Source organism: Triticum aestivum, chromosome 2A, assembly GCF_018294505.1.
Source record: "Triticum aestivum cultivar Chinese Spring chromosome 2A, IWGSC CS RefSeq v2.1, whole genome shotgun sequence".
In the NCBI taxonomy this organism is placed as follows: domain Eukaryota; kingdom Viridiplantae; phylum Streptophyta; class Magnoliopsida; order Poales; family Poaceae; genus Triticum; species Triticum aestivum.
In genome coordinates, this window is record NC_057797.1 from 738,214,573 (window position 1) to 738,237,505 (window position 22,933).

Genomic DNA, 22,933 nt, shown 5'->3' on the forward strand with positions numbered 1-22,933 from the left:
TTATAAAAAAATATTTTTTGCGTTTTGATTTTTTTAAAAATCAGGCCTAGTGTTGTTGTTTAGTTGTTAATGCCTTTTTTTGTGAGAGTTAGTTGTTAATGCCTGTAATAAAAATATTCATGCCTGTAAATATTTGCTTTTTTAGGGCAAATCCAAGTTTTATATATTCAACAAAAACCACATATTGTGGGATACAAGAAGTGTCGTGCGATTGGCCTAAAGAAAATATTTGCTGAGGAAATCCTCCTTGTGGGTGGGTCGGTCTCGGAGCTGGAATCGGAGGCCTTGTCCACAGCCCAGCCCGATATATTTATTTATAGGTCCACGGCGAATCGATCGTTCGCTCGCTCGCTCGGTTAGGTTATCCAATCCGCCGCCAGGTGGGGAGAAAGAAGTCGGCGGCGGCGGCGGCGGCGCATGGGGGAGAAAAAAAGATGGCGGCGGAGGAGGGGGCGACGAAGACGTTCCTAGTCCAGAGCGAGGACGGCATGAATTTCGTGGTGTCGGACCTGGAGGCGAGCCAATCCTGGGTCATCGATAGCGACACCGTCTGCTACGACGGCAAGCCCATCCGCGTCGACGTCGGCGGCAAAACACTCACCAAGGTTTTCCAGTACTGCAAGAAGCACGCCTACTCCGACGGCTACGATGTCAGCGCTTGGGACGCCAAGTTCATCGCCAAGTTCATCGGCGACCCGGGCCTCGAGACACTATACGATCTCATCCTGGTAAGCTTCAGCAATTAAATTTGTTGTTGATTCTGTCTGTCACACAAAATCCAATTATCTACTCCCTCCGGTCCCATCTCAGCGACACTTATTTTGGTACGGAGGGAAGTATATTACCCTTTTATATATCTGAGAAATTCTATCTCGATTCCCCACAAATTGAAAGTGCTGTTGCTTGAGTAATTTGTTTGTTAATTTTTTTACCAAAATTGCGCAGTCGGGGCCAAAGTTCAGGGAGGCGCTAGGCCTAAATGCATGACCAGCAGCCACAATGCACAGCAGCAGCAAAAGACCATGACTGTTACCAACAGCAGCAAGCCAAGAGGCAAGAAGAGGACAAGGGCGGCAGAGAGCTAAAACGAGCCTAGGTTTTGGTATGTCCCGCCCTGACCGTTGATCCCATTTTCTCGCTGTTCCCCAGCCGAATCGCGCTTCACCTAGAAAGGCACTCTGCCTAGGTGTGCATCACGCGTTTCTGAGTGCACATGGTTAATAGCAATGTTTTTAAGGCGGTAAGGTGAGGCAAGGCGCTGGGGGGCGCCTAAGCGCTAAGGTGTAAGGCAAGGCATCAGCGATGACTTTGAGAGTTCTAAGCAGCATAATCTGCCGGAGAGTAGGGAGAGAAGCTGGTTGCTGCTGCCTGCTGTCCTAGAGAGGAGGAGGATCTGCCGGAGAGGAGGGGTGAAGCTGTAGGAGAGGAGCGGGAGGAGGATCTGCCAGAGAGGAGGGGTGAAGCTGTAGGAGAGGAGTGGGAGGAGGATCTGCCAGGAGAGGAGGGGGAGGGGGAGGTGCCGGAGAGGAGGAGGAGGGAGAAGCTCAGCTCCAGCCGCCAAATGTAGGGATGGGGGAAAACTGGAACTAGTTCGATTTGTCTCTCCCCCTGCTCGTAACTGTTGGCACCAAGAACTCTGGTTCCCGTTCTTTTCTTCACGCCCAGAATCTGTTTCCCGCCTGAAGTCCCAGCCCTGCCTGAGGCGTCCTGATTTGCCTAAGGCGGGCAGAATGGTGCCTAGGCGGACGCCTTACGCATATGCATAAGGCAAGGCCGATGCCCTGTGACCTGGGAGCACCCTGACGCCTAAGCGACACATTAGGGACGGCTTAAAAACAATGATTAATAGCGCCTTTTTGAACTTCGGTAGGGGCCTTCCATATTGTTTTCGCAAAAAATACCGGTGGAGCTATTGTTTGGGTACAAACGTTCTTACACATAAATCTATTTCTCCTCCATCAGTAAATAAAAAGAACCAACATTACATGTTATTAGATTATTATGTGTGTTGTGTTTCATACGTATGAGTGAGTTTATGATTGTCTAGCCAAGCCTAATATCCCTAGTTCGCAAATGACGCATAAAGAGTCTGTGAATGTATTCTCGGAAAAGCAATTTTCTGCTGACTACCCTACATAAGCAGTGTTTTGCGCCTTTATTGTTTCCTCTATCTTCTCCAATGACAATCAGCAACTGTGTGCATGCACCATATTTTTTTTCTTCACGTCTTTAAGCACTGTATTACTATTAACAGGCTTCCAACGAACTTAAAATCGAAGGACTGCTTGCACTGACCTGTCAGACTCTCGGCAATAAGATTAAGGGCAAGTCGCCACATGAGATCTGTGATATACTAAACATCAGGGGTGTCTTCACTCCGCAATTACATGAAGAGCATTCAAGTGGATCTTGTGCTAGCCACACGGTATGTCCCTTTATGATGTCTTTTCACTCTTCAGATGCAATACCACTTGATGATGTCTTCATTTTGACACCAACAACAAAACTGTACCATTATCTAGTCTTATTATTCCTTGGTGGCTTGGATGCAAAATCTTACCATCATGTACTCTTTGGTGTTGGTGAGCAGGCTTTGGCAGCTATGGGAATCATTGCAAATTGGTGGAACCTAGAGCTAAAATTGGTAGATAAGGCCTTACAGGCTCTCCACGTAGTTCGTTGCCAGGAGTTCACCGGATACGAGCCCAAGATCAATGGTTTAGTACGTCATCGATTCAACGACTTCAACCTAGCCTTCTTTGACTTGGATAAAGAGAGTGAGTATTTTGATGATTATTCGTTCCATTACGTACTTTTTCTTTAAGGTCTTTATTGGATGCAAACACTGTATGCTGGCTTTGATTTGTGATCGTGGCCTTTATCCACAGCTAGCTTTTCCCGTGGCCCACCGCTTAACAACAAAACGCCAACGCGTGAGTCGGTCGTGAGATCATGTGTCAATGTCGTTTCCTTGAAGGTAAGGGAATCAGACGTTGGCTTTCCGGTCGACATATTTGGCACCGTTGTTGCAAGGGACTCTGTGGACTACAGATGTGTCTATCTGTTTCGGCGTGAAAGGGACGATCCCCAACACATCAGCTCGCCAGTATGCGTCTTTATTCCGTACTCGTGTTTGACTCTTGGTGGTGTCCAACGCAAAATTTCCAACTTATTTTTTTTTGCAGGATGATATGTTATCTTTGACAGATCCGTGTCGAGGGCTTGTCCCGGGAAGCAGTGTTTATTTTGAGATCGATTTAAAGATCAAGTGTGATGGTTGTGCGGACAAAGACTTTAGCAAAGGCATGGTAGAATTCGATTCGGTCCATCTTTGTGAAGGCAAGGTGACCATGACTCTTGGGCTAGGTAGTTGGCTGAGTTGGGTGGAGTTGTTATGTGCACAGGTCTACTGGCCTGTGGAAGCCACAATTGAAATAAATGTTTTGAAGGGGCCGTGCAATATCTCAAAGGTAGCTGCTTCGACTCCTGGAAACTTCAAGGATCATATCATTCTATACGAAGCAGCGGGTGGCCCGACGGTAATCGGTGACGGTGGCTCTGTTCCGTTGAATCGTCGTGTTGTTGCTGTCACACGGGAGCAGAAGCTGGCGCTCTTTATTGTGGGTGGCGATGCACTTGAACACCTTGCCCTCACTCTAGGTCATTCCCAAGAAATGGTCAATCGGAGGATGGGCTGTGCTGAAGTGGAGGTGAAAGTTGCCTGGACAGCTGTCCCTATAAGGAAGAGATCTAATATGATTAAGGTTGTGGCAAACCAGCGGCTATTGCTGTGATAAAAGTTGCTGTTTTTTCTGACGGTATCCAAAATGTAAGGTGTTATTTCGACTAGACAAACAGCTATTGAATTAATATGTATGTGGTTTATGTGATATATATGAAACTGAAGTGTGGTACCAATTTGAGCCTGTTTTTGTGGTTAAATTTACTTTGTAGATGTAATTCAATCACGACACTCGCACTGGATCTCAAAATCAACACATTGGTTCCTCAGAAACACATATTTTGATCATGAGAGAATCTAGAGCATATTTTGGGGTGGAATTTTCCTGTAGTTAAAACTTTAAAACGTTTATGTGTAATCTAGAGCAACCGGTGAACATCTGTCCCAAATTGTGCTATCTGAGTGGGGGAATGGAGAGGGGCTATTGCTGTGATAACTCGATTTTTCTAGATGTGGAGGAAAACTCAATTTTCTGAAATAGCATGAAAGTAGTACCAGCATAGCATGCAATGCTAGTGCTTTTTAGAAAGGAAAAAGGAAAACTCAACTCCAGTTGTAATTGCTCCTCTCCCAGTAATAACCCATTATCCAACTTGATAAGAATAAAATTACAAGCACTAATTAGTTAGCACTCAAATTTGCTTCACAGCAGATTTCCCATGTCAAGTCTTAAATTACAAGTAGGATTATGATCCAGCTTACACACCAACATCCATCATGCTAGTGTAAGAGCATCACATTTCCAACAACATCCATCTTGTATTTGTTGCTCTTTGGAACCGCAGTCCACACGACTTGCACCTGCACCTGACCCCATCCCATCTTGTAAACACGGCCCTGATACGAAGGCCTCAGAGTGATGAAAGCGTCCTTGCCTTCCTCGCATTCCTCGGTAAGACCGTCGACATAGCTGCATTCGTCGGTAAGACTGACAAGGCTGACCACCACCTTCTTATCCACTGGGACAGCCACCACATGGCGTGCCAAGGCCACAGGGCCGCCAGCAGCACGGCCTGAATCACCACTGCTATACAGAATAATACGCTGCCTGTAGTTCCCTTCAGCCCAAGCTCATACTTGCCCGAGATTGCAGGCCCCCTTCAATATAGTGATTGCAATTGTAGCCTCCACGGGTCTCACAACGTTTTCACATTCAACTTCAACATGGCTCAGGCAGCTGGATAGACTGAAAGCACAAGTGCTTTCTAGGTGGTTTTGATAATTGATGACAACATATCTCTTGTTGGACTAACATTTCGATCTAGCATGTTTCAAATAATTTCAACAATGGAGTGGCATGGACTAAAGGTTGTGGGAACTCCTTCAAGATGCTAAGGACAAATGATTGGCTAAAGCTTCAAGCTCAAGACTTCTCATTTTACATTTTAGTGATCCAAGATCACATTGAGTCTTTAGGAAAAGCAATACTATCAAGAAGAGATGAGGTGTTGCTTACTGAGCCTCTTGCTTCATGTGCTTAGTGATATGCTCCAAAACCCTCAGCTACTTTCCCACTTCCACTTATGACCTAAACCCTAAGCCAAACTCGGTCCTACCGATTCTTCCTATCCGGCGCCACCGAGTTTCACTTGTCATAAGCCACTGCCAAACCCTAATCAGTTCGGTCTCACCGATGGGATCTCGGTCTCACCGAGATGAGCTTGCAAACTCTCTGTTATCCATTACAATATTCTCGGTCCCACCGAGATATGCAATCGGTTCCACCGAGTTTGCTTGGCCAAATCTCAGTTTCACTTATTACCCAAATCGGTCCCACCGAGTTTGAGTAATCGGTCAAACCGAGTTTTGGATTTACCCTAACCCTAGCACATCGGTCCCACCGAGTTGATCCAGTCGGTCCCATCGAAATCTCTAACGGTCACTAGGTTTACCTTTTCGGTCCAACCGAATTTGTTGATTCGGTCCCACCGAGATTGGAAAACTGTGTGTAACGGTTGGATTTTGAGTGGAGGCTATATATACCCCTCCACCCCCTCTTGATTCGAGGAGAGAGCTATCAGAACGCATACACCATTCCAACTCATATGTTCTGAGAGAGAACCACTTACTCATGTGTTGAGATCAAGATATTCCATTCCTACCATATGAATCTTGATCTCTAGCCTTCCCAAGTTGCTTTCCACTCAAATCTTCTTTCCACCAAATCCAAATCCTATGAAAGAGAGTTGAGTGTTGGGGAGACTATCATTTGAAGCACAAGAGCAAGGAGTTCATTACCTACACACCATTTGTTACTTCTTGGAGAGTGGTGTCTTCTAGATTGGCTAGGTGTCACTTGGGAGCCTCCGACAAGATTGTGGAGTTGAACCAAGGAGTTTGTAAGGGCAAGGAGATCGCCTACTTCGTGAAGATCTACCGCTAGTGAGGCAAGTCCTGTGTGGGCGATGGCCATGGTGGGATAGACAAGGTTGCTTCTTCGTGGACCCTTTGTGGATGGTTGCTTCTTCGTGGACCCTTCGTGGGTGGAGCCCTGTGTGGACTCGCGCAACCATTACCCTTTGTGGGTGGAGCCCTATGTGGACTCTCGCAACCGTTACCCTTTGTGGGTTGAAGTCTCCATCAACGTGGATGTAGGATAGCACCACCTATCCGAACCACGGAAAAAACATCCGTGTCTCCTATTGCGTTTGATTTCTCCAAACCCTTCCCTTTACATTCTTGCAAGTTGCATGCTTTACATTCCGCTGCTCATACACTCTTTGCATGCTTGCTTGATATGTATTGTGTGTGTTGAAATTATGCCTAAACTCCACTTAAACCGAAAAAGCTTAAAAATTGCAACTTTAGCATTAAGTGTCTAATCACCCCCCTCTAGACACATCTACTTCTAGATCCAACAAGTGGTATCAGAGCTTTGGTCTCCATTGCCTTGGTTTCATCACCATTGGAGGAAGATGGATGTGTCTACATTAGGGAGTCTTAGACATAGAGTGTCTATTCTTGATGGAGAGTATTTTCATGAGTGGAAAAATGAGATGCTTGTAATCTTCAATCAATATCATTTGAACAAGTATATTGCTAGCCCTTGTGCACCTCATATTGATCCCTTGCATCCTACCCTAGATGAAGATATTGACATGATTCGCAATCTTAGAACTATTGAGCTCATCATTAGAGGATTGCCCAAAAATTTGATTGCTAGTTTGCCTACTCAAAATTGTGCCTATACTATATGGAAATTTCTTGAGGAACGATTTCCCGATCATTCCTTGAAAACTTTGGATGAAATTCTCCATAAATCTATTGCCTTGAGTAAGATGAACTCTAGTGATCCTAGTTTTGGTAATTGTCTATTTGAACTTACCAATCTTAAGCATGCTAAAGGAGATGTTGGAATCATTAATGATATCATATTCAAAGCTATAAGAATTCATAAAAGTGACCACTTTGATGATCATTTATCTAATGAATTACCCTCTCTAGGAAATGATGAGTCACAAGATCATGATGAACATGAATATGATGATGATGATAGTGACTTCGATCTTGATAATGCAATGAGACATTTTGGTCTTATGGCAAATCTTTGGGGATATGAATCAGGAGGAAAGGAATGGGTTCTTGATAGTGGATGTACTGATCATATGACCGGAGATGAAGAGATGTTTCGTGAGCTTGCTAAAAATGACGGCCCTCGAAAATATGTCACCGTTGGTGATAATTCAAAGGGTAAAGTGGTTGGCCTTGGTAAGGTGGCCATCTCACATGATAGTTCCATTCAAAATGTCATGCTTGTTGAATCTCTTGGCTACAACTTACTTTCAGTATCTAGACTTGCTGATTTCGGTTTGAATGTCCTATTTACTGAGGTAGATTGCCAAGTATTTCGTCGAGACAATCATAAAATGGTCTTTACCGGTATGTGTAGAGGTGATCTTTACATTGTCGATTTCTCTAAAAAGGCAGAACCTAAAACTTGCTTTGTTGCTAAATCCTCAAAAGAATGGTTGTGGCATAGACGACTAGGTCACGTTGGCATGAGAAACCTTGACAAGCTTATTAAAGGAAATCATATCCTTGGAGTCAACGATGTCATATTTGATAAGGATAGACTTTGCAGTGCTTGTCAAGCAGGTAAACAGGTTGGAGGAAGACATCCCGTGAAGAACATCATGACCACAAGGAGGCCACTCGAGCTACTTCACATGGATCTTTTTGGTCCGAACGCCTACAAGAGTCTTGGTGGAAATTCCTTTGGTCTAGTTATAGTTGATGATTTTTCAAGATTTACGTGGGTGTTCTTTCTTGATGATAAATCGCAGGTCCAAAAGATCTTCAAAAACTTCACCCAAAATCAGTTTGACGTGAAGATCAAGAAGGTTCGGAGTGACAACGGAACGGAGTTCAACAATGCAAATGTGGACACCTTTCTTGATGAAGAAGGGATTTCACACGAGTTCTCGGCTACGTACACACCTCAACAAAATGGAGTTGTTGAGAGGAAGAACCGGACGCTCATCGAAATGGCAAGAACGATGCTTGATGAATACAAGACGCCAAAGCACTTTTGGGCAGAAGCCAAGCTACTCGGCAAGACGGCATACGAGCTTCTCACCGGTAACAAACCCCAAGTTGGATACATTCGAGTATTCGGCTCAAAGTGCTACATTCTTGATAAGCATCGTCGTTCAAAGTTTGCTCCTAAATCTCATGAAGGTTTTCTACTTGGTTATGGCTCAAACTCTCACACTTACCGTGTCTACAACAACTTCACCCAAAAGGTTGAAGAGACGATAGATGTGAAGTTTGATGAATCTAATGGCTCGCAAGTAGAGGAATTGCCAATTGATGTAGGAGATAAAGACCCTTCAGAAGCAATTCAAGACTTGTCCATTGGCAAAATTCGTCCAACGAAGGTGAAGGAGAGTACTTCATCCGTTCAAGTGGAAGCTTCTACTTCACGACAAGGTGAACCAAGAATCGACACGGAAGCATCCACAAGTGGGACACACCAAGATGAAGAAAACGAGGAAGTACGTCAAGATGAACATCAACAACCTCCTTCTCCACCACGACAAGAGAACGACGACGTCAACAATGAAGAAGGCCAAGAAGAAGAACAAGATGAAGAAGATGTTCAACGAAGACCCAAGCAAAAGCTCTCACGAGTTCGAGCAAGAATTGCCAAAGATCATCCCGTCGAGCAAATCCTCAATGATATACAAACCAGAAGAATCACTCGCTCAAAAACTCGTTTAGCTAACTTTTGTGAAAACTATTCATTCATCTCTAGCATTGAACCTATGAAGGTTGAAGAAGCATTGGAAGATCCGGATTGGATAAACGCTATGCATGAAGAGCTACATAATTTTGAGAGAAACCAAGTTTGGACATTGGTCGAGAAGCCCGACAACAACCACAACATCATTGGTACCAAATAGGTGTTTCGCAACAAGCAAGATGAAGATGGACAAGTGAGTCCATTCGCATCTTACTTTCCTATGCTAATCACCATAATATCACCTTATACCAAATGAACATTAAAAGTGCTTTTCTAAATGGTGAAATAGAGGAGGAAGTTTATGTCAAACAACCTCCCGGCTTTATCAACCCTAAGAAACCAAATCATGTTTACAAACTTCACAAAGCTTTTTATGGTCTTAAACAAGCTCCTAGAGCATGGTATAAATGCTTGACCAAGTTCCTTACTACAAGTGGTTTTGAAATTAGTAAAATTAATTCTACTCTTTTTACTAAAAGGGTTAATGGAGAACTATTTGTATGCCAAATTTATGTTGATGATATCATATTTGGTTCAACTAACCCTCTCTTTAGTGAAAAGTTTGGAAAGCTAATGTCAGAGAAGTTTGAGATGTCTATGATGAGTGAACTCAAATTCTTTCTCGGGTTGCAAATCAAGCAAACTAAGGAAGGTACATTTGTCTCTCAAACAAAGTACACCAAGGACTTATTCAAGAAGTTCAATATGCAAGAATGCAAAGGTATGTCTACACCCATGCCTACTAGTGGACATAATGATTTAACCAAAGATGGTGAACCGGTTGATCAAAAGGTTTATCGCTCTATGATTGGTTCATTGTTATACCTATGTGCTTCATGTCCCGATATTATGCTAAGTGTGTGCATGTGTGCACGATATCAAGCTGCTCCTAAAGATTGTCATCTTAAGGCCGTGAAAAGGATAGTGAGATATTTAATCCATACACGAAATTTTGGCATTTGGTATCCTAAGAGGTCTTCTCTTGATCTTGTTGGCTATTCTGACTCGGATTATGCCGGAGACAAGGTTGATAGAAAGTCTACTTCGGGTACTTGTCAATTTCTTGGTAGATCTCTTGTGTCTTGGTCTTCCAAGAAACAAAACTCGGTATCCTTATCCACCGCCGAAGCGGAATACATTGCCGCTGGTTCATGTTGTGCTCAATTACTTTGGATGACCCAAACTCTTAAAGATTATGGGATTTATGTGAAACATGTTTCACTGCTTTGTGACAATGAAAGTGCTATCAAAATTGGTCATAATCCTGTACAACATTCTCGAACTAAGCATATTGAAGTTCGTCATCATTTCATTCGAGATCATGTTGCTAAGGGTGACATCAATCTTAAGCATGTTCGCACCGATAAGCAATTAGCGGATATATTCACTAAACCACTTGATGAGAAAGTGTTTTGCAGGTTGAGAGGAGAATTGAACATCATTGATGCTTCGAACTTGGAGTAGAAAGTCCATTGCATACATGCAAGACATGAGCTTATGACTAATCCATGATATATCTCTTATGATAACTATCTTATGTCGTGGATATATTTGCACCTTGCATGTTGTCTAACCCATGTAGGTGCTTGGTTGAATCTAATTCCATGAGACTGCGACTCACTCACATCTTGAGCAATCTCTACAAGACCAAGACTCTACACAATAGTGGTTGAAGACAAGGAAGCACAAAACCATTCAAACATATCCTTTGACAAATTCTATGTTAAGCCTCATGATTGTCATTTTTGGATACACAAGTGCTCTTCCTTGCAAGAACTAACCCATGTAGGTAGATGAACTCAAACTCCAAGTGGTGCTCCCAACTCTTGATGAGCTACATCAACCTTGAGCACTCACACAAGTTCAACTACATGAGCAAGAACCACACCACCACCCAAGGTATGTTATTCCATCTTAGAGAAGCTTTACTCCAAGACATGAGTCAAAGCGACTCAACAAGATGTGAATACATCAAGATGCTTAAACGAAAAATGGTAACCCCATTTTGAGCTTAAACGATGAGTATGACCTATGATCAAGTGTTCTCACTTGACTCCTAAGTCAATATACTCTAACATAGGTGACTATGTCACCGCCCAACTCTAGATGAAGTTCTCCTGTGTTCTTTTCTGTGTTATTGCATTTGTCTCATGCATGTTTATTTTCTTTCTCTTTCTCAAAAAAAAATTCATCTAGATCTTTCAGTTTCTTCTCTTTGTTTATGTTCTGCATTTTCTGCATTTAATTCCTTGCAAATCCTTCAGGTAATTCATTGCAAATCTTTGTGAGATCCTACATGTCTAGTGAGCTGAGGTGACAAGTGTTTTTCTCTGTGTGAACTCGGTTTCACCGACTTGTAATTTTCGGTCCAACCGAATCCTTTCGGTGCCACCGAAACATACCACTCGGTGCCACCGACTTCGCAACAGGAAAAACAGTTTGCCACTTGTTCTATATTTCTTCTGCTCCAGCTCTACTCAATGAAACTTGTCCTCTACAAGCATCACAGTTTTATCCTTTGCTTTGTGCTGAGTCTCAAGGACCAAATCTATACGACGGATTCCAGAAAGCCCTTCTTGGAAATTGATGTCAAAGGGGGAGAAAGAGATCACATCAAAGCTTGTAGGAGAGAGAGATCACATCAAGGGAGAGAAAAAGTCTCAAGGATCTCAGAGAAAGTATTAAGGGGGAGAGAGAGATTTCCAGGGGAGAGAATACTCAAGGATCCCAGATGCTTGATATTCAAAAGGAGAGATGTCACATGTCTTTTTAGGGGGAAAGACATGTTCATTTGTATCTTTCAGCTCTGATTTGTTGTTCCCTATCTTCTCCCAATATCCCATGTAAGATTCAGGGGAAGCAAGACACCTAAGGGAAAGAAATCAGTCAAATTCATTGCATATCTTTATTCTTGGGGACATGTTGAATCCAATATGGTACCTTGTACTCACTCTTTACATGTCATCCCAGTCTTGGTATTCTTGTGGTTTTTTTGTTTGCTCTGGCTAGTGGATGTACCTGTGTTATCTAACCATGTTTGTGCAGGTTCATTCCATCCTAAGCCAACTAAAGACCACAAGGTAAGTATATGCATCAAAATCATGAGTATGAGGAGTTCTTGCTTATGTACATACTGTTTGCAAGAAGGACTCATGAGCATGAAGGTATTTTCCTTAATAATCTTTTGCTCTGATGCATATGGCCAAGATGCATGTAACACATTGCCTACTCTGTCATGGTTATGCTCTCACATGCCTCTATATATTTCATATTTACATGAGTGCATACATGTAGGGGGAGCCTATGCTTGTTACATGTCCTTCCAAAGCTTTACTTGTTGCTCTTTATATCTTTATCTAAAACTTTGATGTATGTTGCCATCAGTTACCAAAAAGGGAGAGATTGAAAGCACAAGTGCTTCCTAGGTGGTTTTGATAATTGATGACAACATATCTCTTGTTGGACTAACATTTCGATCTAGCATGTTTCAGATAAGTTCAACAATGGAGTGGCATGGACTAAAGGTTGTGGGAACTCCTTCAAGATGCTAAGGACAAAGGATTGGCTAAAGCTTCAAGCTCAAGACTCCTCATTTTACATTTTAGTGATCCAAGATCACATTGAGTCTTTAGGAAAAGCCAATACTATCAAGGAGGGATGAGGTGTTGCTTAATGAGCGTCTTGCTTCATGTGCTTAGTGATATGCTCCAAAACCCTCAGCTACTTTCCCACTTCCACTTATGACCTAAACCCTAAGCCAAACTCGGTCCTACCGATTCTTCCTATCCGGCGCCACCGAGTTTCACTTGTCATAAGCCACTGCCAAACCCTAATCAGTTCGGTCTCACCGATGGAATCTCGGTCTCACCGAGATGGGCTTGCAAACTCTCTGTTACCCATTACAATATTCTCGGTCCCACCGAGATATGCAATCGGTTCCACCGAGTTTGCTTGGCCAAATCTCAGTTTCACTTATTACCCAAATCGGTCCCACCGAGTTTGAGTAATCGGTCAAACCGAGTTTTGGATTTACCCTAACCCTAGCACATCGGTCCCACCGAGTTGATCCAGTCGGTCCCATCGAAATCTCTAACGGTCACTAGGTTTACCTTTTCGGTCCGACCGAGTTTGTTGATTCGGTCCCACCGAGATTGGAAAACTGTGTGTAACGGTTGGATTTTGAGTGGAGGCTATATATACCCCTCCACCCCCTCTTGATTCGAGGAGAGAGCTATCAGAACGCATACACCATTCCAACTCATATGTTCTGAGAGAGAACCACCTACTCATGTGTTGAGATCAAGATATTCCATTCCTACCATATGAATCTTGATCTCTAGCCTTCCCAAGTTGCTTTCCACTCAAATCTTCTTTCCACCAAATCCAAATCCTATGAGAGAGAGTTGAGTGTTGGGGAGACTATCATTTGAAGCACAAGAGCAAGGAGTTCATTACCTACACACCATTTGTTACTTCTTGGAGAGTGGTGTCTCCTAGATTGGCTAGGTGTCACTTGGGAGCCTCCGACAAGATTATGGAGTTGAACCAAGGAGTTTGTAAGGGCAAGGAGATCGCCTACTTCGTGAAGATCTACCGCTAGTGAGGCAAGTCCTGTGTGGGCGATGGCCATGGTGGGATAGACAAGGTTGCTTCTTCGTGGACCCTTTGTGGGTGGTTGCTTCTTCGTGGACCCTTCGTGGGTGGAGCCCTGTGTGAACTCGCGCTACCATTACCCTTTGTGGATGGAGCCCTATGTGGACTCTCGCAACCGTTACCCTTTGTGGGTTGAAGTCTCCATCAACGTGGATGTAGGATAGCACCACCTATCTGAACCACGGGAAAAATATCCGTGTCTCCTATTGCGTTTGATTTCTTCAAACCCTTCCCTTTACATTCTTGCAAGTTGCATGCTTTACATTCCACTGCTCATACACTCTTTGCATGCTTGCTTGATATGTATTGTGTGTGTTGAAATTGTGCCTAAACTCCACTTAAACCGAAAAAGCTTAAAAATTGCAACTTTAGCATTAAGTGTCTGATCACCCCCCTCTAGACACATCTACTTCTAGATCCAACATAGACCCACCTTGATGGTCTTCTTGTCCACAGGGAGGCGGGCCTTACTGAGATATATCATGCCTTTGCTGAAATCCTTGGTTGCGCCTCCATGGCACCGGATCTTCAAGTTGGTCTCAAAGTAAACTTCATTTGCCAACACGATCCCTCGAGGTGGGTCTGTCAAAATCAACGTATCATCCTGCGCAAGCAAAATCATGTCAAAACATATATATATATATATATATATATATATATATAGGTAAAATGTTTGGGGCACCTAGGCCCAAACATGGCAAGCCATTTTTATTAGTGCATGACGTGCAATCAATGAAATAGTAGTTTCCCATTTTTCATTTGCATGCACTAGTACACTCAACGGTCAATGATTACTTTCCAAAAATATATTATGCTGATTTCCTAGCAATAATCCTTTTCCAAATATTACGTTGACCTATTATACCTAATAAAAATATACACATAAGCAGGCTATTATATCTAATGAAAATATACACATACCGTAAATATTACTTAATAAAAAATATACATATACCCATGCTATTATATGTACTAAGAATATACACATACCCAAAATCTCATGAGTATGTAGATACCTCGAGAATATCATGAGTATATACTTAAATTTGGTATGTATATATCTAAATGGTGTACATACTCCAAAGCATTGACACATGCCTGAGGTATCAAATCCCTGCTAACGAGACACAATGTATATACCCAGAAATTTCATGAGTATGCAGATACCTCAAATAAATTTGTGAGTATGTGAACTTTTTTAGTAAAAAAGATATTCTCGGGTATGTTTATACCCAAAATATTTTTGGGTATATGCAATATTTATTAATATGTACCTACAACTAGCTTACCCACGTACAATAAACTTAAAACGATGTACACATTTACTTTTTTGGGTATATTATATTTTTGGATGCGTGAAACATGAGAATACCCAATATATTTCTAGATACCTTTGTTTTTAATAAGATTATACATGCACGTACTAGAAAATACAACCTCAGACACAAGAAAAGGCCGCATTCCAAAAAATTGAAGATATATATGACGTGTTAGGAAATATAATTTTATTAGTTTGGCATATACGTGGAGTGTCCATACGACTATTTCCATGTATGAGTCATGTAGTTAATGCACGTCCAAAATTAGGGAGATATTTATTTCCTTATTGTCGTTGACCAATCAGATTAATACCTCATTAAAAAGGCAAGTAATCACTAATTTAAATAGTGCTAATTGATGGCAGCACTGCAGATTTCTTTCCAAATATAAGGTACTATAAACATGCATGCTTACTATATTAGCACGTATCCTAAAGCAATCCAACGGCGGGTACATAAGGTGCCTGGGCTCTTAGGTGTCCCAAACTGTCATCCTATATATGTTTCTTCTACTCGTCTAGTGACAAAGTGCAGAGCAAAAGAATTGACAAGGAGGGCAGAGCAGGAAGAAGATATTTGGGACCAACACTATCATGAGCTTGTATCGCCTCATGAGTGCATATATACAGGTACAGAATCAAGAGCCCCCGGGTAGTTGAGACGAACAAACAACCCAAAATAGGTAAGAATGATCAAATAATACTACTCCCTCCGTTCCTAAATATAAGTCTTTTTAGAGATTGCACTATAAACTACATACGGATGTATATGGACATATTTTAGAGTGTAGATTCACTCATTTTACTTTGTATGTAGTCCATAGTGAAATCTCTAAAAGGACTTATATTTAGGAACGGAGGGAGTATATGTAATAATGACCGAACAATACTATCATCATGCAGCCCAAAAACTAAAGAGATACGGGTACAGACCGGCGAGGAGATGATCTGGGCATCGTCCTTCCCACGCCTAAACAGATAGAGACATTTGTAGTGCACCTCATCCCTTGCAATCACAGTCCCAAACACGCTGAAGTTGTAGCCCACCTCAGATTCTGCCACCTTGAACGAAATGATGTTGACCAAAGACTGCAGGCCCCAATCCGAGAGAGGTCCAGTGATGCCGTCGAGTGGCGGCCCACGAGAAATCCTGGCTGGAAAATAAAATAAAAGTTAAACCCAGATCATCAAAGGGTTTGCTTTTTTAGGATAGTGATGCATGCGAGGAACAGGTGAACAGGGTGCACGAATTGTCAGCTGGACATACGCACTGAAATGCCTAATCCCTTGGAACGGGCGCAGAAGTGAACTAAAATCATAAATGCATCCAAACAAAGAAAAGAATGTGAATATATACTCACACTCTTTGTCGAGGTCAAAGAAAGCTATGTTGGGGTCAGAGAGGCGGCTACAGACAAAAAAATCCTGCTTGGGGTCGTACTCGGTAAACTCTTGGCAGCGACCAATGTGAATAGCCCTCAAAGCATTTTCCTCCAGTCTGAGCGCCCGGTTCCGGTCCAGATTAGGGTCCTCCAGCTCTGACCGCCCATGAACCATGTTGACATTTTTGAGGAGGTGCATTTTCTTTTTGACATGGGTGAGATAATTCCAGAGGTTGAAGATGTCGCAGATCTCATGGCACGACTTGCCCTTGATCATTTTGGCAACGGTGTTGCAGGTCAGACGGAGCAATCCTTGGACGCAGAGGCTGTCCGCAGCCTGTATATAGGCAGGCAGTGAATTATATATATAGGTTAGATGAGCAACCAACCACAGACGCTGGTAAGGAATTATATATACACGAAACGACAGGTAAGTAGAGTAGGTAGTACGTATGGCCAGCCAGGCAGCCAAAATGCTGATTGGTGTATTTACGGTGAAAATCTCCAGTCCGCCGAAGTTTGGACGGGGATCTATGGGGCAATTGCCGTAGGAAGCGGACTAGGGAAAGGAAGACAAGCTAGCTGGCTGCCATATACGGTCAAGCAGTGGCAACGAACGATGATACTCATTGCATGCATCAATGCGCACTCACAATAGCTAGCAGCAGGTAAATAAAGTGTGGATGTTTCGACGACATAAGATCCGACCCCTAGTGGCACCCTAATAATTTTGCGCTAAATGCCGACACTAGAAAATGGAACGGGAAGCATTACTGTCAGGACATTGCAAAAGGAAGGAACAATTAATATAAGAGCGCATTTCGGGGCAAACTGAGACAAAGAATTGGAGGCTCGCCACACAGTCCAATCTTTCTGATACTTTTATTTAACTAGGAGTAATTGGCAAGGGCCAAGGGCAATGATTCTGGGTACCAAACACAAGAAAAGAGACCAACTTTATTTACGATTGGCATGATAAATTAAGGGGGCAATAGGAAAGAGGATGTGAATTTCACCAGGATGACATTGCAGAGGGTGTCGTGGTCGAGATCGCGGACGAACTTGGCGTCCCAGGCTCTGAGGAGGTCGTCATCGTCGCCGGCGGCGGCGTGCTTCTTGCAGTAGTGCAAGACCTTGGAGAGGGTTTCTCCGTCGACGTCGACGCAAATGGGCTCGCCGTCGTAGCAGATGGTCTCAGCATCGAGGACCATGGATTGGCGCGCCTCCAGGTCGGAAACCACGAAATCCATGCCGTCCTCGCTCCGGACTAGCAACGTCCTAGTCTCTTCCCCTTCCACTACAAGAGATTAGGCCTACTATGACGAGAGAAGAAATGTCATCGAATAGCTAATAACGTCACAAATTACCCCTAAGTGACGTTTTATGGGTGTCACAAGGATCGTCATGGAATCCCCATCACAGATTACTCCTAGTGATAGCGCGAGCAAAGTAACGTCACAAAAATAAGACCTTTAGTGACGTTCTCTACTACGTCATCAACTTGTTACTTCAATGACAATCACTTAATGTCACGCATTACATGAAAATATGCGATATACAATGACAAAGCAACGTCACTGACTTCAGCCACACCAACACCCGAGCAAGCTATCCCACTGCTAGCTTTTCATTATTGACGAGGATGACACCATCAAAATATATTTAATTATTTCAAATTTGTAGAAAAAATTATCAAATACACTATATTCCAAATGCATATCATAGTAAGTATCTAATTCACATCATAGTATATTATATAAATAAGATAAGATCCAAATCACATCATAAATTTGAATGAACGACAAATCTTATCATATAATCAATCGTCTCAGCCAAATCATCCTCTAAATAGAAGTGACAATAAAATGGAACACTCACACTGGAGTTTGACACGGCAATAAACAAGTTAAAAAGGCAATATTTAAATAACTAAAGACCACATGTGTTGTCCTGATGATTACAACATATGATTCGGTAACTATCTTTCCATCACAAAAGGATGGCCTTCATGCACCGTCAGGTTTGGAATGGGACTGCTAAGTTGCTTGGTGAGTTGCTTGAGCCTTTAAGAGAAAACCAATCAGGTTATCCATCTCATGTTGCTTCTTTTGCCAGGCTTCATTCTTCTCCTGATGTCTCTTCTTCACAGCTTGCAATTCTCCATGTTCCTTCCTCTACATCTCTTCAAATGTTGTCACTTGTGCTTCAAGCCTCGCGGCTAACTCCTCTCGGTGCCTATAAATTCAACAAACACAACAACGTTGTACCTTTGATGAGATGAAAACAGACAAGATAACAAGGTACAAGAGTACCACTAAGAGGCTTACAATCTATCAAATTAATAATCTGAAATAAAGAGGTACATTATTAAATGGCAAGGCAAGCACATACACATGGGTAAATGAAAGAGTAAACCCAAGAATATCTTATAATGGTTAATAAACATGCAAACCAATCATTTATTATTTAAAAAAGCAGCAAGCAACACAAATAATATATCAAGTCAACAACCCAGGCAAGAAGAAACTATGCTAGGATAACAATTTTTCTGGAGCAAACTCTACCAGCCGATATCATTCTGCTAAAAAGCAAGAGCACAAACCAATCAACAAATAATACTAGTTTTCATGATTAGAAACCATGCATTACAATGCTATTCTCATGCCTTTGTGTTGCAGCAGCAAAAAACCGTGCAACAAACCATGTATTTCTCATTACAAGCATATATTATTTTTTATGTTACTTTGGATGATTGGATTTGGATGAAACACTACATAAACATCAAAGCACTCCTTAGTTAAACTTTCATTACAAGCACTAAAGGCGAATGTCTTGTTCACATAGATTTGTTTCTCATTCTCTCACTATCATGGGTGCATTGCGCGCATGCACAAAAGCAGGCAAAAAGAAACAACCAGAACACAAAGAGAAACAAGACATGTACCTGTCACTTGCATCTCTCGCCTCTCTATCCTTCTGTTCAATTCTTTCTTCTCAGATCTGTGATGATGAAGTAGAGGTACAAGATCTCCCGGATCTTGATGCATAACCCATGCTAGAAAGGAAGGTGCTACGGTGCAGAGTGACATACACATGATACGAGCAAGAAAGAATTAAAGCCAGTGAATCCACATTGATGTACACATTATTTAAGAAGCAGGTCCACACAATATATTACCATTTCTTTGGACATAGCAAGAGCGACTTCCTCTTCATCTCTCAAAGCTTCTTCTGCAAAATGGGCCTCCTCTTCAACATCTGGTTCATACTCTGTGACACTGTGATCACCGGCACTTTCCTAGAGCTTAAATGAATATAATAAAGTAGATAAGTGAGGATGCAAACACAGGACACACTAATATTGTACTCTCTCCGTCCGAAAAAACTTGTCCCAAACTTGTTCATCAAATGGATGGATCTAGCACTAATTTGATGCTAGATACATCCATTTGAGAGAAGCTTTTTCAGGCGGAGGGAGTATATAACTAACTGTTTAAGTGAAAGCCATTTTACATGTCCAAAATGTTCAGAACTAAAAACAACAAAAAATACTATTACTGTCGTTGTTGGCATAGTTCCGAAAACCAAAAAGTTCACTATACTCTTTCAAAATTAAGGCTCAATGGATGGTGTTGTACGTTTGTAAAGTAGGAGCAGCGTGAGTTTACCATGTATCTGCTTTTATCAAGTTCTGGGCGTACGAAAATGCTTGTCGGCTTTAGACCCTTAACATCATCGGTAGCAATCAGTTAGGAGCGGCAAGGCAAATATTAAGTGTAGTTCTCTTTTATTTAGTAGTGGAGATAAAAGTACACTGGCACGGGGCTATACATCTCCGTAAGGTTTCAAAATCAAGTGCAGTCTCAGTGTTTATTCAGTTTTGACAGCACTAGTTAGGGACTATTTATGGGGCAGCAGAACCACAAGCAGGCAGTAGAATCAGTTTCAAGTTTTAGCTAACCACATGCAGGCAGTAGAATCAATTTAAGGTTTCAGGTTTTAGCCACAAGCACTGTGGCCGTGTGGTGCCTGAGTTCAGTTAAAGGGGCAATCTGTTACCGTGCATGGGTATGACTTGTAAAACTGGCTCTGAATTCCTCTCCAATACAACTCTGTATCTCACCTTCTCTCTTTCGTCTACCTCACCTCGGTGCTTTTCTCCCCCAAATCCCTTCCTTGTATCCTGGTGACCCTAATTAACGAGAAGGGCAGGATGATTAGTATGCATGAACCCTAATCAATGAACATTAAGGGCTTGAGGGATGAGGAAGGCGGGATGAGAAAATTACTGAGAGCCATTACCGGTTGCTGTAGTCGGTGGGGAAAGGCTCACGCGCGGGTTGATGCGGTGGATCTGAGCTCCGCTGGTGGGGCGGCCTCCTTCAATCCGCCGTCGCCGGTCGCGACAAATCAGGGGGAGAATAGAGCGGAGTGCTCGCGGGGCTGGTTGATGTTGTGGATCGGAGCTCGAACCGACGGGGCGGCCAGTTGGCGACACCCAATCTCGCGGCCCTGATCGCTGCAGTCGTAGGATAGGAGAACAGATTGAATCTCGCGAAAAAAATGCCGGGGTTGGTGGTGGCTTTTGGCGGCGCCTCTTTGCTTTTAGCGGCGCCTCTTTGCCCCGAGAAGAAAGAACAAACCTATAGATGATCACACACGCCTAGGCGTATAGTCCAAGAAGAAGATTAAGAACCTCTATAACAATTTATATTGCATTTGAACTCTTTCCCAATGGCAACGATGTTGGTGCAGATCATGGTGGTAATCTGTTTGGACCCCGTACCAATCATTTTTGCATCGACTTGATTTTCTTAATTTTTTAGATAGAATGAAACAACATCACCTCACGGGCACCACATTCAAGTTTTTTGCCCAGCAACTACTTGTTTATAGATAAGAATAAAGAAAAAGATTTCCCATCGACTCTACTACTTCCATTTTAACTTTTGTGATAGAACAAAACAACATTAGCTCCCAAGCGCCCAATTGAAGTTTTCAGCATAGCCGTACTACCTATTTATTCTAGATATAAGAACAAAATAATTGTGTTAAAAATTATTTTTCCCATTAGCAGTTCATTCTCTTATTTACATTTTTTACTTTTGAGATAAAAAAACATCAGTGCACGAACACCCGATTAAAAGTTAATTTCTGAGCCGCTCCCTACTTATATTAGAAAAACAATACAACCATCTAACAAAAGAACAAAACAAGGTTTTCCATTTATAAAAACTAATAATTATAAGTATTTCCATGGCCACTACCTACTTATACTTGATAGAACAAATAATTACAATGCTCAATAGCCTTTGGAAAGATTATGGCCCACTTTCAAAACCTACCTCACATCAACCTATGAACGCTATGGTGGGACCCATAAAAAACTAGCTATGGTGGGTCCCATTACTAGACGTTAAATGACAAAAAATTGATTGTCACACATTCGTAGTATTCAATGACCATCAAGTTTGTCATGAAAAATACCAGTCTGTACAGAAATTGGCAGCCGGGTGTGCTCACAGGCTGAGAAATTCCAGTGACGTTTATTGTCATCGATCTGTAGTAATTGGTGACGCCACCTACCAGAACGTCACACATTAAGCATTTTGATGACATTATCCACCATCGTCACGGTATGTCAATTTTGTTGTAGTGTCCCCTACCTCCGCCGCCATGGACCCGCCGCACTTGGGTGCTGGGGGGGATTTTTTCTTGCTGTTTCCCTTGGCCATGGCTCTCCTCTCGCCGCTGGGTTGGATGGCCTCTGATTTGATTTGGGAGTTGCGGAGGAGCGGAGGAGACGAGACCCTAGCTAGTACAGTACTCTTGTATAGATAGAGCAGAGCAGAGTGATGCTCACACCCCCTCACCACAGACTTCCTTTCTGGGCTCTCTCACTCTGGTGGGCCGTCTCTGGGTATCAACATCATTTCTCTTCTTCCTCCATTCTTCCCACCCTCCTCTTCTTCATTAAATCGAATAAAAAAAATCTTTCCTTTCTGAATCACTTTTACTCAAAGTAAAAAAAAAAGAGAAGTCTTTTTTTGCTGCACGCACGTTGTTGCTAATTCTATTGTTCTCAGGTTTGGGATTTTTTGAGTGGCGGGTCACCCACTTGTCCCTGCGTCGATCCGCCCCCGCTGTTTTTGTCTTTGTTTTTCTCACCAAAACCTAAAAAAAACCTAGGGGGTAACCTTCCCTGATTCTTTTTCGCTTTGATTCCTCATACGTGGAGGCTTTAAGGCAAGAATCTCCTCTCACCCATGGTTTGTTTGTTTGTTTGTTTGTTTTTCTTGATTTTGGGCTCCTTTGCGGATGTAGCTAAATCCGACGATCTAGAGGTAGAGGATCCCGAGCTTAGCCTCTAGAAACCCCTTCTTCCATTCCTACCTCCCTCCTCTTCTTAATTAAATGAAAATAAAAATTCTTTCCTCTTTGAATCACTTTTACTAAAAAACAAGTCTTTTTTTGCTGCGTGCATGTCGATACTAATTCTGTTGTTCTCAGTTTTGTCGACTGGCAGGTCACCCATCTGGTCCGTAGTTGATCCGCCCCCGCTGTTTTTGTCTTTGTTTTTCTCACCAAAACCTAAA

At 42.5% G+C, this 22,933-nt stretch overlaps 2 protein-coding genes and 1 long non-coding RNA gene across 4 annotated transcripts; 1 reads left to right on the forward strand and 2 right to left on the reverse strand.

Moving 5' to 3' along the window:
* Nucleotides 1–335: 335 nt before the first annotated feature.
* Nucleotides 336–3,918, forward strand: LOC123190727 (uncharacterized). 2 transcript variants are annotated; one of them, XM_044603438.1, is made up of 5 exons: nucleotides 336–728; nucleotides 2,255–2,425; nucleotides 2,591–2,777; nucleotides 2,889–3,106; nucleotides 3,186–3,918. In XM_044603438.1, the coding sequence occupies exons 1-5, from the start codon at nucleotides 435–437 to the stop codon at nucleotides 3,792–3,794; spliced, it is 1,479 nt and encodes a 492-aa protein (XP_044459373.1). In that variant the 5' UTR covers nucleotides 336–434; the 3' UTR covers nucleotides 3,795–3,918. The 2 variants fall into 2 exon arrangements, with proteins under 2 accessions (XP_044459373.1, XP_044459374.1); XM_044603439.1 differs by having other exon boundaries at nucleotides 2,889–2,977.
* Nucleotides 3,919–4,462: 544 nt separating this feature from the next.
* LOC123191953 (uncharacterized) lies at nucleotides 4,463–22,136 on the reverse strand. Its single transcript, XM_044604481.1, has 5 exons — nucleotides 21,999–22,136; nucleotides 17,354–17,633; nucleotides 16,317–16,674; nucleotides 15,812–16,109; nucleotides 4,463–4,766 (listed from the first exon to the last, which is right to left on the reverse strand). The coding sequence occupies exons 1-5, from the start codon at nucleotides 22,070–22,072 to the stop codon at nucleotides 4,463–4,465; spliced, it is 1,314 nt and encodes a 437-aa protein (XP_044460416.1). The 5' UTR covers nucleotides 22,073–22,136.
* On the reverse strand, nucleotides 18,127–20,971 carry LOC123190728 (uncharacterized). Its single transcript, XR_006496531.1, has 5 exons — nucleotides 20,640–20,971; nucleotides 20,461–20,529; nucleotides 19,516–19,641; nucleotides 19,282–19,407; nucleotides 18,127–18,572 (listed from the first exon to the last, which is right to left on the reverse strand). It is a non-coding gene; the product is annotated as an uncharacterized lncRNA (long non-coding RNA).
* Nucleotides 22,137–22,933: the final 797 nt, after the last annotated feature.